The sequence below is a fragment of the Oryzias melastigma genome, linkage group LG4 (assembly GCF_002922805.2).
Source record: "Oryzias melastigma strain HK-1 linkage group LG4, ASM292280v2, whole genome shotgun sequence".
Classification (NCBI taxonomy): Eukaryota; Metazoa; Chordata; class Actinopteri; order Beloniformes; family Adrianichthyidae; genus Oryzias; species Oryzias melastigma.
Genome location: NC_050515.1, coordinates 28,630,596 through 28,645,748, shown reverse-complemented (window position 1 = coordinate 28,645,748; position 15,153 = coordinate 28,630,596). Strand labels below are relative to the sequence as shown.

Below are 15,153 nucleotides of genomic sequence, written 5' to 3'. Positions count from 1 at the left end.
GCTTACGCAATGCCAAACTCACAGCTGGAAAGACCCAGAAGGAGAGCAGGAACGTGGACGCCCTGCTGGAGCCCTACAGAGCGGAGAACGCCCGGCTGGTCAGAGAGAACAACGAGCTGCACCTTGACCTCCTCAAACTGAGGGAGGAGAAGGATCGAGTCACCAGAGGTAAACGGCAGCAGGTCCTCCTCATCCCAGCACACTGAAACCTGTTTGATCTGCTCTCAATCCCGTCCTCTCAGAGCTCAAAGCTCACATCAGGAGACTGGATCATGAAACATCTGATCTGAAGTTTTTAAACAACCAGTACGTGCACAAGGTTCGGTGTTTGGAGAAGGATGGGAAGGCCAAAGCGGATCGCATCCAGCAGCTTCAGGAGAAGAACTTGCAGGCTGTTGTACAGACACCAGGTAACGGGCAGCAGTCTGCGGTGCACCCATGGGTTCTGACGGTCATTTTTGACCTTTGTTGCTGACCTCTTCCCTCACGCTCTCCCAGGAGGGAAGAAGCGAAGCATCCCTTTCAGACGACAGAGAATGCAGATCGATGAGCTCCTGCCTTCCTCTGCTAGATCAGTGTATCCTGTTGTGCAGCCGGATGATCCGTACATAGCCGATCTACTTCAGCTAGCAGATGGAAGGTCTGTTCTTTCATCTCCTTCTGCCAGTTTCTGCATGTTGACAGTTTTGTCTGTTTTTTTTTGTCTTGTTTCATCTCACCTCACAGTAGGGCTGCCACGATTAGTCCTTACTTTATATTATAGTATAGAGCAGGGGTCTTACACTCAATTCAGCCGGGGGCCGCTGGAGACGGAGTCTGGGTGAGGCTGGGCCGCATCGGGTTTTCCACAAAAAAGTGTTGATAAAACATTACAGTGTTCTCACATATCTTTATTTTTAACACAAAATAATGAATTAAATAAATAAATACATTTAAAAAATGAATAAAAAAATCAATCATTAATAAATAAATAAATAAAATAATGATGACAATACATCCGATAGAGATGACTGAAGAAACCACATATTGACTGACTGACTAGAGAAAACAAATTATTTTGATTCAGTTTCAAATGTCTGTATTTACAGCGCCTTGTTTGTTTCTGAGCTGACAGAAGCGCGCTCACGGAGATTCTGCTCGCGCGCACGCATCACTTGTGCCCGAGGGCGCAGCTCACGCACAAGGAAGTAGTCAGTCCCTCTCGCGAGGACTTTTTCTGCTCTTGAAGGAGGTAAAAGCGCTCGTGAGGGTCTGAATTGTCCGCGTGGAATGTTTGATGCGTGCGCAGAGATGTCTCATTTCTGCGTGGAGTTTTGACATAAATAAAACACCACATGTGTCTCCCATTCATTCTAAGAGAGACATCCACAGACGGAGCTGGTAGCTCCTCCCACACCTGGGGCAGCATCAGAAACATGCTTTTTGACAAGCGGCGAGCAGCGAAATTGCAACACGGTGAAAGAGGGGCGGGGCACGCGAATCGCGTTTGGTGTGGAAAGCACCTTCAGTGGCTTCATGGCTCCTTCTCCGCCCAGATCACTGGAGGAATGAATGAATGAATGAGTGAGCGAGGTACTGGACAGCCCGCCGATGTCCCACCCTCCAGAGCCATATACCTCACCGTGATTGGTTCGTTTAGCTCTGCACACAACAACTGTCATTCATTTCAATCTTGCGGGCCGCACTAACGGTAATCTTTCATATGAAGACGGGGGCCGCAAATTATCATCCTGGGGGCCGCAGATGGCCCGCGGGCCGCGAGTTTGAGACCCCTGATATAGAATTTAGTAAAGTTATAAAGGCATTATTCTCATTTTTTTGACTATTTTGGCATTTATTAAGATTTTATAGGCTAATTTGGAGTTTAGCTTATATTTCAGCTGCATTCTAGCTGTTTTGGCTAACAGGCTTTCTTCCGTTTTTTTCGCAAATTTTGCATTTAACTAATATTTTAGCTGGCAATCATCTTCAGTGATTTTAGCCATCAATTTCAGCATCTTCAGCCAGCAGTATTAGCATCTTCAGCAGCTAAATTCAGCTTACAGCATTTACACTAGGATTATCACAGGTGATACTATATATCTAGTTTTGAGTTTGTTTAAAGCTAATGATGGTTAAGATGTGTGCTTTTTTATCCAATTTGCGCATGACTTGATTAGTCGACTAATCGACAAATAATCAGTGATTAGTCAACTATTAAAATAATCATTTGTGGCAGCTCTACCTCACAGTGTTTTTGATGTGCAGAATTCACGAACTTCAAGAAGACATCGTCAAGCTCAAGCTAGATGTGGAAAATGCTCAGGATTGCATAAAACACCTGAACACTCAGGTGAGGACATGATTGGTTCGAGCTGCACGGTTGTCATTGACCTCAGGGGTAAAAACGATGTTTGGGACTCAGGTGGAGGAGAGGGACAGAGAGATCAACCGACTGAATAACGTGCTTCACGGGGGACGTCCACACGACGTCATTTCACTGGAAGCTCAGAACATCAGCAATGAGAAGCTGATCGCTCACCTCAACCTTCAGGTGAGCGCCGCTGCAGACTCGTCTCAATGATGCTCATACGGTAGAAAACATTGTGACTTACGCCCTTCTTATGCAGATTGAGTACTTACAGGAGAGCAACCGAAGTCTGGAAGAAAAAATGGAGGGCCTGCAGAAGAAAAAGAAGGACGTCTCCACAGAAATGGCGAGCTTGTCCTTAAAGAACCTGGAGTTATGCGAGGAGCTGACACACATAGACGACCTGGCAAAGCGTCTGGAGATGGACAAGGAACGGGTTCTGGAAACTGCTGACATGGAGCTTCTGGAAGCTAAAGTTAGAAGATTGAAGCTGATGACTGAATGTTTTAAGTGGGGCAACAAAATCAGATGTTTTGTTTTCTTCCAACAGAAGGAAATCCAAAGGCAGCAGAAGACCATCGAGGACTTGGAGGAAATCATTACAAAGACGAGAAGGGTGTGTGTCAGATGGTGAGAAACGCTTTGTTCTCTCCATGAAAGAATAGTTAAGTGTGTGTTTCTCCTGGACTTCAGGAGCAGTCCGAAGGTGAATTTGAAAGAGGTCGTCTCCAAGATGAGCTGGTGGAGGTGAAAGGTCAGAAGGAGAAGATGGAGGGGCTGGTGAACTTCCTGGAGGGGGAGAAGGGTAGACTGCAGGACAAAGTGGAGAAGATGATGGCAGCTGGTGAGGGACATTTTCAGGAAGTGTGGTGACATCAGCTGTGGATCGTGTCTGTACGTCACTGTTTGTGATGTTTGGTCAGAAAAAGACCTGGTTCTGGAGCTGGAGAAAATGCGTGCCAAACACGGCGTCTGCGGGAGAGAGCGCTCCCCGTCGAGACTGGACGCTTTTGTCAGGAGTCTAGAGGAGGAGAGGGATTTCTACCGCAGAGAGGCCGAGAAATACAAGCAAGCTAGAGGAGGCGGCGGTCCTGCTTTGAGCCCCGGCCGAAGCCCAGACAGAGGCAGTGCTGTGAGGTCCAGAGGGAGTAAGGTAATCATCCACCCACTTAATCCTGTTCAGGATCAGTGGAGCTCACCCAGCTGCTGTTGAGTAACTTTTGCTAAAACTTTGCCATGACGTTACATGTGTCTAGGGAAGTGTTACAGAGGGACAACTGTACCGCGCGCTAAAGGAGAGAGACGAACTGAAGGCAGCGCTGTTGGACTTTGAGAAGCACATGGAGGACATTCAGAAGGACGTCAAGGTCCTCAGCAGTGAGAGGGACCACTTCAAAGCCCTGTTTCAACACGTGAGTCTGATCTGCAGCTCTAGGGTTAACAGTAGCTGCGTTTGTATGTGAAAATGTTCTCGATTGGATTAGAATAGAACTGCCCGGTGTTAAGGTAATACCGTACACCGTCGATCTTTAAAAACAAACAGTATTATTTTCAATACTGTCATTAGCAACGTATTAAAGACATGAATTTTAGTTTAATATTTTTATATTACATTCGTGCATGCGTGGGTTTTCTCCGGGGACTCCGGCTTCCTCCCACCATCCATAAACATGCTTCATAGGTTCATTGGTGACTCTAAATTGCCCCTAGGTGTGAATGTGAGAGTGGATGTGTGTGTGATTGAGGCCCTGTGACAGACTGGTGACCTGTCCAGGGTGTACCCCGCCTTCGCCCATCAGTAGCCGGGATAGGCTCCAGCACCCCCGCGACCCCGAAAGGGAAGAAGCGGACAAGAAGATGAATGAATGAATATTACATTTTATATTTATATTTTAATAAGAAATAATCTGCTGGGGAGCAGCCTGAACATGTGACATTGGTACGTCACAGCTTGGAAGCGAGACAGACGCACGAGCGAGTGACGGTAGAAAGATGGTAAGTTGTGCACCAGGTGACTTGGTGCCTAAAAGTAGGGCTGGGTATCTATTATTATTTCCAGAATCGATTTGTTTCTGATTTTTTTTATTTTTTTTTATTCTTCAATTCACTTCAATTTTGAGTTTACACATTTATACACATTTGTTCAGAAATAAGTTAATAATCTATATGTTTTGAATATATTGATATTAATCTGATCCAGTTCACATCCTGTAAATGTATCAGTGAAATAATGAGATTGTTAATATCATCCAGAGTTACATGGATTCTCTAAAGGAGAAGTTCTAACTAAAATGTTCAGATCATTAACATTGGAAACATTGTTCTGCTTCTCCTGGAGGACGTTTCAGTTTGGACACTAGGTGGCGATCGTCATTAATTAATCGCTATTGTTGTTAAAATGGCTAAGACAGTCCCAGAAAATTGCTGTGAATGCTTGTTAATTTTATGCTGTTTACTTTTCCAATATATTTGTTGCATTACTTTAAAATGTAAATGGTTATATTTCCAACTTTTTCATGTTGTTATTGTTTTAATAATTGTGGTTGGAATTCTGTTTCCTCCTGGGACTATTTTAGCATTTGCTAAGATTTTTTTAGGCTATTTTAAAGTTTAGCTATTTCGTCAACTACATTCTAGCTGTTTTGGCTAACATAAGATTCAGCTTCAGCGTTTTCAGCTATCAGCATTAGCATCTTCAGCAACCAAATTCATCTTACAGCATTCACACTAGCATTATCACAGGTAATGATATATAACTAGTTCATAATTATATTAATTTATGGTTTTAAAGCATTAAAAATATAGTTTTAGAGTGTTGAATAAATGTTTATCCTGTCCGGCCTGCGACCTAAGGTGTGTTTTGGATTTTGGCCTCTTGTGCAATTGAGTTAAACTATATTCTATATTCTTATTCTTATAGGAGCTTATAGTTTATATCCTGATTTAAACCATAAGCTTCTTGAGATCAAACTTAGTTTGTCCATTTGAAGCTAAACATGTTTGTGAAAGAATTCTGAAATGCGTTCAGACATAATAGTCAAGAGAAGCTTAAAGTGTCTAAATATGACAGTTTTTCCCCTCTGGTTAAATTCCATACTAACTGAGTTTCTGTTGGATCAGGCTCAAGATGACCTCAAGTTGCCCCGTAGTGTGAACGTGTCCACTGATGTCCTGAAGCTCCAGGAGGAGCTGAGAAAAGCAGAAGTGAAGCTTGAACAGATGACCACTGAGAGGGACGTGCTGATGGAGAGGTTAAAGGTCAATCCCGCCCTTCCCTTTTGTTTATGGTTGTGATTCTGACCTTTCATAAATGAATCAGACTGACTCCATGAGGCGGCTGTGGTGCAGCAGTAGGCCGGTCGACTCCTGATCAGTAGCGAGCGGTTTCGAGGCCTTGCCCGCCCATGTGTCGAAGTGTTCTTGGGCCAGTGTTCGGCAGCGGAGCCTCCACCAGTGTATGAATGAATGAATGTGTGTGTGAATGGGTGAATGGGTCTGTGACTGTGAAGCACTTTAGACCCCCAAAGGAGGGTAGAAAGCGCTATACAAGTATACGCCATTTACCATTTGTGTGTCAGTTGAGTGTCTGGTGCTGCTGCTCTATTGAAACCATGAATATTAGCCAAATCACAGATGCTTGACCTCCCTCCTGCAGTAAATCAATGGTGTAACACTTCGGACCTATTCTTACCCAGAATTCAGCTCTCACAGACGAACAAGGAGAAGAGCGGAGGATTCTGGACCTGCAGAGCACCGTCCAGAATGTGAGTCTCACTGGAAAAAAAAGGAGAACTCAAACAGGTCCAACTGTTCAGCCCTCAGACTTTAGCTGACGGGGTTTCCTCTCCTCCTGTGGCGATGAGGTGCAGCTGGAGCAGGAGAGGCTGGACCTGCAGTCACAGCTGAGCATGCTGAAGGAGAGCGGGAAGGCTGCAGACGACCAGCTGAAGCTACGGTCTGCTGCGCTGTTCCAGAATGCAGAGGAGGCGTCGCAGCTGAGGGCCGAGGCCAACGCTCTCAGGTCTGACACTGTGCAGCATCTCCATCCATGCAGAAATCTTCCCAGAGGAACTTATTGTTGGTGCTAAAAGATCTCATAATTGACTCCTGCGGAAGTTTGAGGCCAAAACAAATGACCAACCTGTTTAGACTTGACTTTGCGTTCCCTGTTTGCAGGCTTTTGCAGGAGCAGATGGAGCAGTCGCTCTCTGACGCCCAACACAGGCTCTCTGTGAAGACCATGGAGCTGCAGAAGGCCCATCAGCAGATTGGAGAATTTGAGGAGAGACTGGGTAAATCCCCCCCACACAGCTGTTGACCGGCCTGTCTGTGGCTGTCGGCCTGTTGGCTGAACGTCTTTACCTCGCAGGAGAGCTGAGTCAGCAGAGCTCCAAGCACAGGGAGGAGGTTGCTGGTCTTCAGAGGGCCATCTCTGCTCTGGACAGAGAGAAGGATGCTCTGCAAGATGATGTGGATCAGAAAACGGAAAAACTGGTGGCGCTCCAGGAGGAATTATCCAAAAAGGTGAAGAGTGCAACATTGGCTTTCGAAGACTCACTCTGCTGAAAATTGTGTTTTTAACATGTTCTTGTGGCATTTTTCTGATGATGGAGGACTTGTATACAGAAAATTAAGATTAAAATTTCATTTCTGAGTATTTCTTTATTCAAATTGTTGTGAATCAACAAATACAGTTTGAAAATGATTGTAGGTTTGATGTAGAAACTACAATCATCAAGCCACTCTCTGCTCCGCCCCATTCTAATGCACCCTCCTGCAGACAATAGATCCATGAACGTCTTTGTTTTCCTCCTGACCTGGAATCTGGATCTAAACTGCATATCTGGATACCTCCAATATTCCTTGTCTTTTTTGTTTTTAACAGATAGGTGATGGGAAGTGGGGGCGGGGGATGCAACAGATCACGGGTAATCCGTACGGATCACTAGCCCTGGTTCAACACACATGTATTTCGGACCACCACCATCTCTGAGGCGCATTATTTAAATCAGTTGTCCGTCCACACCGATTGAAATTCACGTTAAATTCATCTACACCATCTTTGTTTTAAAATCGCATCAAAGTAGCTTCTTGACGGTTATCCAAAAGTGTGTTGACCTGAAGCTCCCGCCGAATGTGGGAGGAGCTTCTGTCCAAAGCTTTTCTTGATCCCCTCATCATGGAGGATGCGGATACTGAGATCTTCATGTCTGGGTTCAGAAAATATCCCAGTTAGGAGCAGCAGCTACGCCACAACAGGGAAGTGCCATCAGGGGAAGGCAGTATGGCGAGCAAAAGGGATCATAAATCGCCAGGATGGCAGTGCCTCACCTGCAAATTATTTCAGGCTTTTGTTGTTTTTGTTTTCCTGTTGCTTTCTTTTTTTTTACTGGTCCGAAAAAGGATCCGAACAGTGACCCTAAAATTGTGATACAATCCAAACCGTGATGATGATCCGTACCAACAGTTCCACCTACAACTCAGAAGTGAATTTCTAATGAACTTCTGCCGCTCTGCAGAAACGATGTCTTAGAAAACAACAGGTTTGTAGATTTTGCCTAAAAATGTCATGATTAAAAGACCATTGAGAACGCTCCAAAAGATGATTGGAGTGGGACTTTAAAGCTTGGGCTCTAGCTAACACTGTACATTGACATTAGAAATGATTTCTGAAGTGTGCTTCTTATGTCCACAGGAGAAAACCCTGGAAGACGTGAGGCAAACAGTCAAAAACATGGATGTCTCATTAGCGTGAGTCTCTCCCCTTCAGATAAGTCTCGGTGTGACTGACGTGGTTCTCTGAAACCAACAGAACATTTCTGTACGCTTTTTCTCTACTAATCCTGTTGTGAATTCGGCCCCCTCAGCCAGCTGCAGGGCGCCTTAAACAGCCGTGAGAGGGAGATAAGCAGTCAGAGACGGCAGCTGGACGCCCGTCAGGACGAGCTGGCTGCTCTCAAACGGGACAAAGAGATCATAATCAGAGAGAACAGGAGACTGCAAGATGATCTGACCACCATGACCCGCGAGAACCAAGTAAAAGACCCCCACAGAGTTCCAGGTGTTTCTGTTATATTCTCCATATTGACTGTGTGTTTTCCAGGCCGTACATGCAGAGATGGAGGAGGCTCTCCATGAGAAGGACGAGATGAAGCTGAGGGTTCACTCATACATTTCTGAAGTGTCAAGAATAGAAAAGCTTATAGCCTCCAAGGTAAGAGAGTCCCGCCGTGGTCTTCCTCCGTAGACCTCCTCTGCTCACTGTCAGGCTGGACTCGCAGGAGCAGGAGAACAGGGATTTGTTGGAGCGGTTCCGGACGGCCCACTCCGAGGTGGAGGAGCGGGAGCAGAAGCTTCAGCAAGCTGCAGGCCTGAACAACTCCATCCGGATGGAGCTCCTGTCCTCCGATGCCGAGCGCAGACAGCTGAGAGAAACCGTCCGACAACAGGAGGCCGAGATCCAACAGGTGAGAGCGTGGAGAGGGTTAGGGCACGTGTGTCAAAGTCGAGGCCCGGGGGCCGGATCCGGCCCTCCGGGTAATTCTATCCGACCCTCCAGATCATTTTATTTATTGTTATTAATGACCTGATGTTATCTTTCATTCATTTTTAACTTGTATGATTTTGACAAAATATATTTATATGGAGAGTAAAATATTGAAAGTTATTCAAGTTTCCAGCGTCTTCAAACTCCACGTTATCTCCCAGCACTTCCAGGCACTCCAGGCCTACGAGACCAAAGTGTCCTCTCTGGCTCGCGGGATGTCCCAGCTGGAGGAGGAGCTCCACAAACAGCAGCAGGAGAAGGCCTCTGCGCTCTCCGACCTGGCCTCCGTCAGGGAGCTCTGCGTCAAACTGGACTCGGGAAAGGAGCTCGCAGCAAGACAACTCACCGCCAAAAGCATGGAGCTGGAGAGGGTGAGGCCCGGAGCTGTTCTGGTCTTCCCGTCAACGTCTTTAGCCCAGCTTCACGTCTCACCATGATGCTGCTCTGTCACAGCTAACAGGAGAACTGGAAGATGTTCGATCAGAGGTGGATCTGCTCAAGAGGCAGCTGGCCAGTGAGCGGCTGAGCGTGCGGAACCTTGAAACTCTGATCTCCAGCACCCGGCAGAAAGAGTTCCAGTCACACCTGGCTGCCAGTGAGCGGGAGTCTGAGCTGAAGGTCCTGCGGGACAGGCTCACCACGGCCGACAACAAAACGTAAGAAATCCTCCTCTTTCACCGCCTCTGAACATAAATACGTCAAGATTTATTTTTGAATGCTGTTTGCAGTGCAGAGCATGCCAGGGAGGTGTCCCAGCTCCGAGGGAAAGTGTCTCAGCTGCAGACGGAGATGGACGTCCTCAAGAGACAAGTGACCACTGAGCGCTTTGAGCGGTGAGCGCCGGGATATTCTAATGAAGCTGCTCATCTAAAGTTGTTTTCTGGCAACTTTCATTCTCTTTTTATCTTTTTGGTCTCAAAAAAGATCAAGGTAATCCCTTAAAATAATCACATTTACACTCTAAAGATTCAGATGTTTTAATGCCTTAAAGTAAATGACAGTTTGACAGAAAAAACTCTTTGAAATCTGAACTTTAATGCAACATAACTAATATTAGGGCTGGGTAGAAAAAATCGATTAATCGATTTGAATCGATTTAAGCTTTATAGATCAGTCATTGATTCACAAACGATATAAATCGATTTAGTACAGAAAGCTAAAGTCCATAGGTTGATGCTAACGTTCATTAGAATTTCCCATAGGACGGCTAATGCTAACGCACGGTTGACCAAAAAAAATGAACACTTTTATTTATTCACAGACATTCATTTTCTAAACTTTTTAAGGAAATAACTTTTTAAAGTAACTATTTTTGGTCTAAAACTTTTTTTTCCCCTCATACTGTTGTCTTCTTCTTCAATAAAGTGTAATTCTATAGCTTGATCTCCACCTATTGGTCAAACTGAAACGTCCTCCAGGAGAAGCAGAACAATGTTTCCAATGTTAATGATCTGAACATTTTAGTTAGAACTTCTCCTTTAGAGAATCCATGGAACACTGGATGATATTAACAATCTCAGTATTTCACTGATACATTTACAGTATGTGAACTGGATCAGATTCATATAAATATATTCAAATCAAATAGTAGATTATTAATGTATTTCTAAACAAATGTGTATAAATGTGTAAACTTAAAATTGAATTGAATTGAAGAATCAAAAAAAATCTGAATCGAATCGTTTCTGGGAATTAGAACCGATACCCCGCCCTAACTATTATGAGTCACAAGAAAACACACTGGGGACACGTTGCACTTTTGATTAATCACAAGTCTCGAATTGATTTCAACAAAAATAGTGAAGGAATTTAAAAGTTCAAGTAAAGCTGAACATTAAAAAAGCTCCACTCCAAACTCAGATGTAGATTTGCAGAGGCTGAGCTCTAAAACTCCATAAATCCAACATTTTACTGTCCTTTCATTTCTTCTTTGTCTCTTGCACAAATGAAAAAATGTGAGTTTTTGGACTGAGCTTCTCTGTGTTCAGACCAGGTTATACCTTTTTTCCTGTGACGTCAGACAAAATGGCGACGGGGCCGGAAATGTGAATAGTGACTTCCAGTATTCGGGTCTACAAGCTGACAGCTGAACGCTGTATAGCTCTTATATCATATGTCATTTTTGTTGCACAACTAATGTTAAGTTGGGGTTGTGAGCCGCTATAAGCTAGAAGGAGAGTGTAAACAGATGGATGATGGGAAGTGGGGAAGCCTTACTTACACACAAATAGTCCTGCCCACAACTCTGAGGGACATTTCTAATGAACTCCTGCCACTCTGGAGAAAAAACATCAGTTTTTTGTTTCTTAGCTAAAACTGCCAGAATCATAATAAAAGGCCACTGGGAAGGCTTTTACAATAGATCAAAGGATGATCAGAGGGGGACTTTAAAACAATGAAAGCTAAATGAATTAATCCTGACTTTTGATTTAAAGGGGCCCAACTATGAAAATGCTACTTTTTGAGGTTTTCAATGGATGTTCCTCTCTATAAAGAACCCCAAAACGGTAAGAGTAATCCTCTAAAAACCTGCAGCAGCCCCTCCCATACCCACGAAAACAAGCGGGTGAAACGTGCTGACGTAGGGTCGATGCCAACCACTCCCTCCAGGAAGAGTTTATGCTGCAAGCTCCGCCCCCAGACTAACACAACGCCCAATTTATCCCCTTATCCACTGATGACCAGCAAAAACCTTTCATTTTAGATGCAGAGTACCGTATATCTTCCAGTTGTGACCCGTCTTCAATAAATTCCAGCCCAAAAAGGTGTTTGTTACTTTTTCCGCGCCGCTCCTTTAAAGACCCCCCCCTCTTTGTTTTTGCAGCTCTGGAACCTGATCTGAAAATGTAAAACTTTGTGTCTTTTGTGCGTCTTCAGAGAAAGGGCGGTTCAGGAGATGCGCAGACAGGGTCTGTCCTTCTCCTCCCTGGACAGCTCCTCGCCCCTCAGCGCCTCCAGCGGCGCTCACAGCGCCTCCGAACACTCCATCCTCCGAACTCTGGAGCGCTCCTCGGATAAGTCAGCAGACAAGTAAGACCTGCATGAGAGAATGCAGCGTCCATCCATCCTTCCTCTCTGAATTCACTCTGATAACAACCTGCTCTTCTTTAGGAGTGTCAGCTTCAAGGACTCCAAAGAAAAGGAAAGTGCTGATAAGTGAGTCGAACACAAACCCTTCCTGAATGAAGTAGCTTCTACCACTCCGCAGAATTACTTTACTATGTTCTCCAAGAAATCTGAAAAAAGAAATAAGATGAACCACTGCTTAAAACAAGAGGATGTTTTCAACAGATTCTTCTTCAAATCCTTTCATTTCCAGCACCTCTTTCATGTTACAAAACGTGCATTATGTTGCAAAACTCCTCTTTTATTTGTTTTTTATAATTATGTTAAGTTATTAACAAAATAAAGTTGTACATGACAAATTCCTTTACATGCTTTCATTTGCTAAAAGTCCACTGAAGTCTTTCTGACTTTAAAGTTTTTACATGAACAAATACAAAAAACAGTTTGGACCACACATTGTGTACCGTATTTTCCGCACTACAAGGCGCACATAAAAGCCAAAACTTTTTTTTTAATAAATCGGCCGTGTTTCTATTAATCCGGTCCATCTTTTGTGTGTACTGCGCTTCCCCGTGCATGGCTATACGCCCCGCAGAGATACAGCCAAACTTTACACACCTTTTTCCAGTTTGTTTGTTGCCAGCGTGTGACTGCGCAAGAGTCAACAGTGTGGATTAGCACACGCATCAATCGTGCACGAGGACCAGCTCACGCACCAGGAAGTAAACCAGGGGTGTCAAACTCAATCGCACAAGGGGCCAAAATCCAAAACACCCCTTAGGTCGCGGGCCGGACAGGATAAACATTTATTAAACACTCTAAAACTACATTTTTAATGCTTTAAAACTAACTTTTTACCATAATTATGAACTAGATATATAGAATTACCTGTGATAATGCTAGTGTGAATGCTGTGAGATGAATTTGGCTGCTGAAGATGCTAGTGCTGATAGATGAAGATCCTGAAGTTAACCGCTGAAAACACTGAAGCTAATAGCTGAAAATACTGAAGTTAGTAACTGAAAAGGCTGAAGCTAATAGCTGAAAACACTGAAGCCAATAGCTGAAAACACTGAAGCTAGAAGCTGAAAATACTGACATTGATAGCTGAAAACAGTGAAGCTAAAAAAAACGCTAAATAGCTGAAAACACTGAAGTTAATAGCTGAAAACGCTGAAGCTGATACCCTGCTAAAATTTTAGCTAAATGCCAAATTAGTAAAAAAAAAAAAAAGGTAAAATGTCTAATTTAGCCAAAACAGCTTTTTAGCATAATGAAAACATATTAGCTAAACTCCAAAGGAGCTTGAAAACTGGAAAAAAAAAGTCTAAATGTGTCTCTGATCTGCTGTAACTGTTGTCTGAGTTTTGGCTAAAGCTGCCGGCATCATTACCGAACAAACACATGGTAATGAGACTGACTCCAACAAACGATGAGAGGGAACCGGAATGTTTGATGATGGAATTACAGCTGTTTCATTCAACACTGAAGAGGTTTCGCGGGAGAAGATTGATTTAAAAAATAATAAGAGTGCTTTAAGTAGCAAAATAAAGTTTAATAGTTTGCTTTTGTCACCTTTTTCTTATAATACGGTGCGCCCTATGGTACGGAAAATACGGTCCTAAAATAACTGTGTTGTAACAGATCCTGTAAGGCTGGTTTAAACACTTTTCAAGCTTTAGTGGTTTGAAGTCTGTTCCAACAGCACAGATGATTGTCTGTCAAACGGAGGCGCTGCTCCTCAATGCCTGCAGTGCTCCACGGTCATGTTGGGAAGAGGATACGTGAATAAGGAGAAGTCTAGGATATACTTTGGGAGGAGTTCTCTCAGGAGCTTCTGCGGCAGGCTGCACAGGTAATAGTGTAAGGTCTCTGTGGTCACCGGCTTGTACCACGTTTGCCTCTCGGGGAAGTGAACAAAATGAGGCACGTTGACGCGCTGCAGCACAAAGTCTGCATCGTTCTCAAGGCGTTCATAGGAGCCAATGAAATCATACGACATGGCACAAGGCTGGCAGAGGTTGTACATGGGCATCCAGTGCTCGTTCATCCGCTCCACGTCCTCGTCCACCAGGTAACGGACGAACTCTGTGAAGGTCACGTCGTCTCCTCTCACAGACTGGACCTTAGCGTGGCCCTTTCTGTATCTCTTTATGATCTCCACGCCGTACTTTTTCTGGTAGGACTCGATCTCTCCGAACTTGTTCCTGTACGCCGACAGGAGCCGCTCCATGGGCTCCCGCACAAACATGAACTTGAAGTAGTGCTTGAGGCGGTAGCGGATCTCCTCTGGCTTCAGAGAGGACAGGAAGGTCAGGTCGCTGCGGTGGTCCATCTTGATGTTGACGTCCACGCTCTCCAGCGCTCCGCTCAGGACCTTCAGAACCCTCTTCCAGTTGGAGCAGGCCACCTTGGGCACATAGCAGTAGAGGAAGCGGTACTCGTCATTCACCAGGACGTGCTGGAGCAGCGTCTTCCTCTGCAGCGGGCTCAGCGACCAGATGCTGTGAGGCATGTTCCTCTGCCTGCACATCGTCTTGATGGTCCGGTTGCGGATCTCCTGGAGGATCTAAGTCAACAAAAATCAGTAAGTTTAAATGTGTTTGTATGAAGAACGAATGAGATTTTCTGCAGATGAAAGGACAACACTTCAAGATCTCTCATTTGTGTAAATGCCACATGTAGGAAAACATTTGTTTTGTTTATTAGAGATGAGAAATAGGGACTTTAAAATATTCCTAACAAAGCTTTTTAGGTGTTAAACATAAGACTTATCAGGGTTCAATACTTTATATCAAAATGGATTTGTAAAGCCTTAAAGTCCCACTCTGATCATCTTTCAATCTATTGTAGAAGTGGTCTTTTCATTAGGATTATGCCGTTTTAGGCAAAATCCCCAAATCTGTGTCATTGTCTTGGACATAGTTTCTGCAGAGTGGAAGGAGTTTCAGAAATTCAACTCTGAGTTAGGGCTGCCACAATTAGTCGACCAATTGACTATTAAAATAGTCAACGACTAATTTAACAGTCGATTAGTCGTTACTTTATAAATATATGGAGTCAGAGCGTAGTAGTACAGATATATATTAGACTGACACCAGGAGACCGAGGCCCTGTACAGCAGGGGTCTCAAGCTCAAATCAGCCGGGGGCCGCTGGAGACAGAATCTAGTTGAGGCCGGGCCGCATCA

At 44.4% G+C, this 15,153-nt stretch overlaps 3 protein-coding genes across 4 annotated transcripts in view; 2 read left to right on the top strand and 1 right to left on the bottom strand.

Annotated features, from left to right (window-relative positions):
• cep135 (centrosomal protein 135) overlaps positions 1–12,326 on the top strand; it is a 13,490-nt gene extending 1,164 nt beyond the window's left edge. The window contains exons 4-27 of one of the 2 annotated variants that reach the window (XM_024259060.2): positions 1–168; positions 243–410; positions 499–640; positions 2,248–2,332; positions 2,405–2,533; positions 2,610–2,825; positions 2,901–2,966; positions 3,044–3,194; positions 3,274–3,503; positions 3,607–3,762; positions 5,471–5,608; positions 6,046–6,114; positions 6,220–6,371; positions 6,527–6,642; positions 6,720–6,874; positions 8,046–8,101; positions 8,218–8,386; positions 8,454–8,564; positions 8,632–8,817; positions 9,059–9,268; positions 9,351–9,553; positions 9,626–9,730; positions 11,775–11,927; positions 12,009–12,326. In XM_024259060.2, coding sequence (XP_024114828.1) covers positions 1–168; positions 243–410; positions 499–640; positions 2,248–2,332; positions 2,405–2,533; positions 2,610–2,825; positions 2,901–2,966; positions 3,044–3,194; positions 3,274–3,503; positions 3,607–3,762; positions 5,471–5,608; positions 6,046–6,114; positions 6,220–6,371; positions 6,527–6,642; positions 6,720–6,874; positions 8,046–8,101; positions 8,218–8,386; positions 8,454–8,564; positions 8,632–8,817; positions 9,059–9,268; positions 9,351–9,553; positions 9,626–9,730; positions 11,775–11,927; positions 12,009–12,057 — 3,383 coding nt within the window. In that variant the 3' untranslated portion in view covers positions 12,058–12,326. Of the gene's footprint in view, positions 169–242; positions 411–498; positions 641–2,247; positions 2,333–2,404; positions 2,534–2,609; positions 2,826–2,900; positions 2,967–3,043; positions 3,195–3,273; positions 3,504–3,606; positions 3,763–5,470; positions 5,609–6,045; positions 6,115–6,213; positions 6,372–6,526; positions 6,643–6,719; positions 6,875–8,045; positions 8,102–8,217; positions 8,387–8,453; positions 8,565–8,631; positions 8,818–9,058; positions 9,269–9,350; positions 9,554–9,625; positions 9,731–11,774; positions 11,928–12,008 lie in introns of both variants that reach the window. The other variant, XM_024259059.2, reaches the window with a different exon arrangement.
• Positions 12,327–13,414: 1,088 nt separating this feature from the next.
• Positions 13,415–15,153, bottom strand: part of chst14 (carbohydrate (N-acetylgalactosamine 4-0) sulfotransferase 14) — a 10,811-nt gene continuing 9,072 nt past the window's right edge. Inside the window, exon 3 of the mRNA XM_024259013.2 lies at positions 13,415–14,532. Within this exon, the coding sequence (XP_024114781.2) occupies positions 13,705–14,532 (828 nt within the window). The 3' untranslated portion in view covers positions 13,415–13,704. The remainder of the gene's footprint in view (positions 14,533–15,153) is intronic.
• Positions 14,419–15,153, top strand: part of cracd (capping protein inhibiting regulator of actin dynamics) — a 37,164-nt gene continuing 36,429 nt past the window's right edge. The window contains exon 1 of the mRNA XM_024259008.2: positions 14,419–14,550. The gene's annotated coding sequence lies outside the window, so the exon portion shown is untranslated. The remainder of the gene's footprint in view (positions 14,551–15,153) is intronic.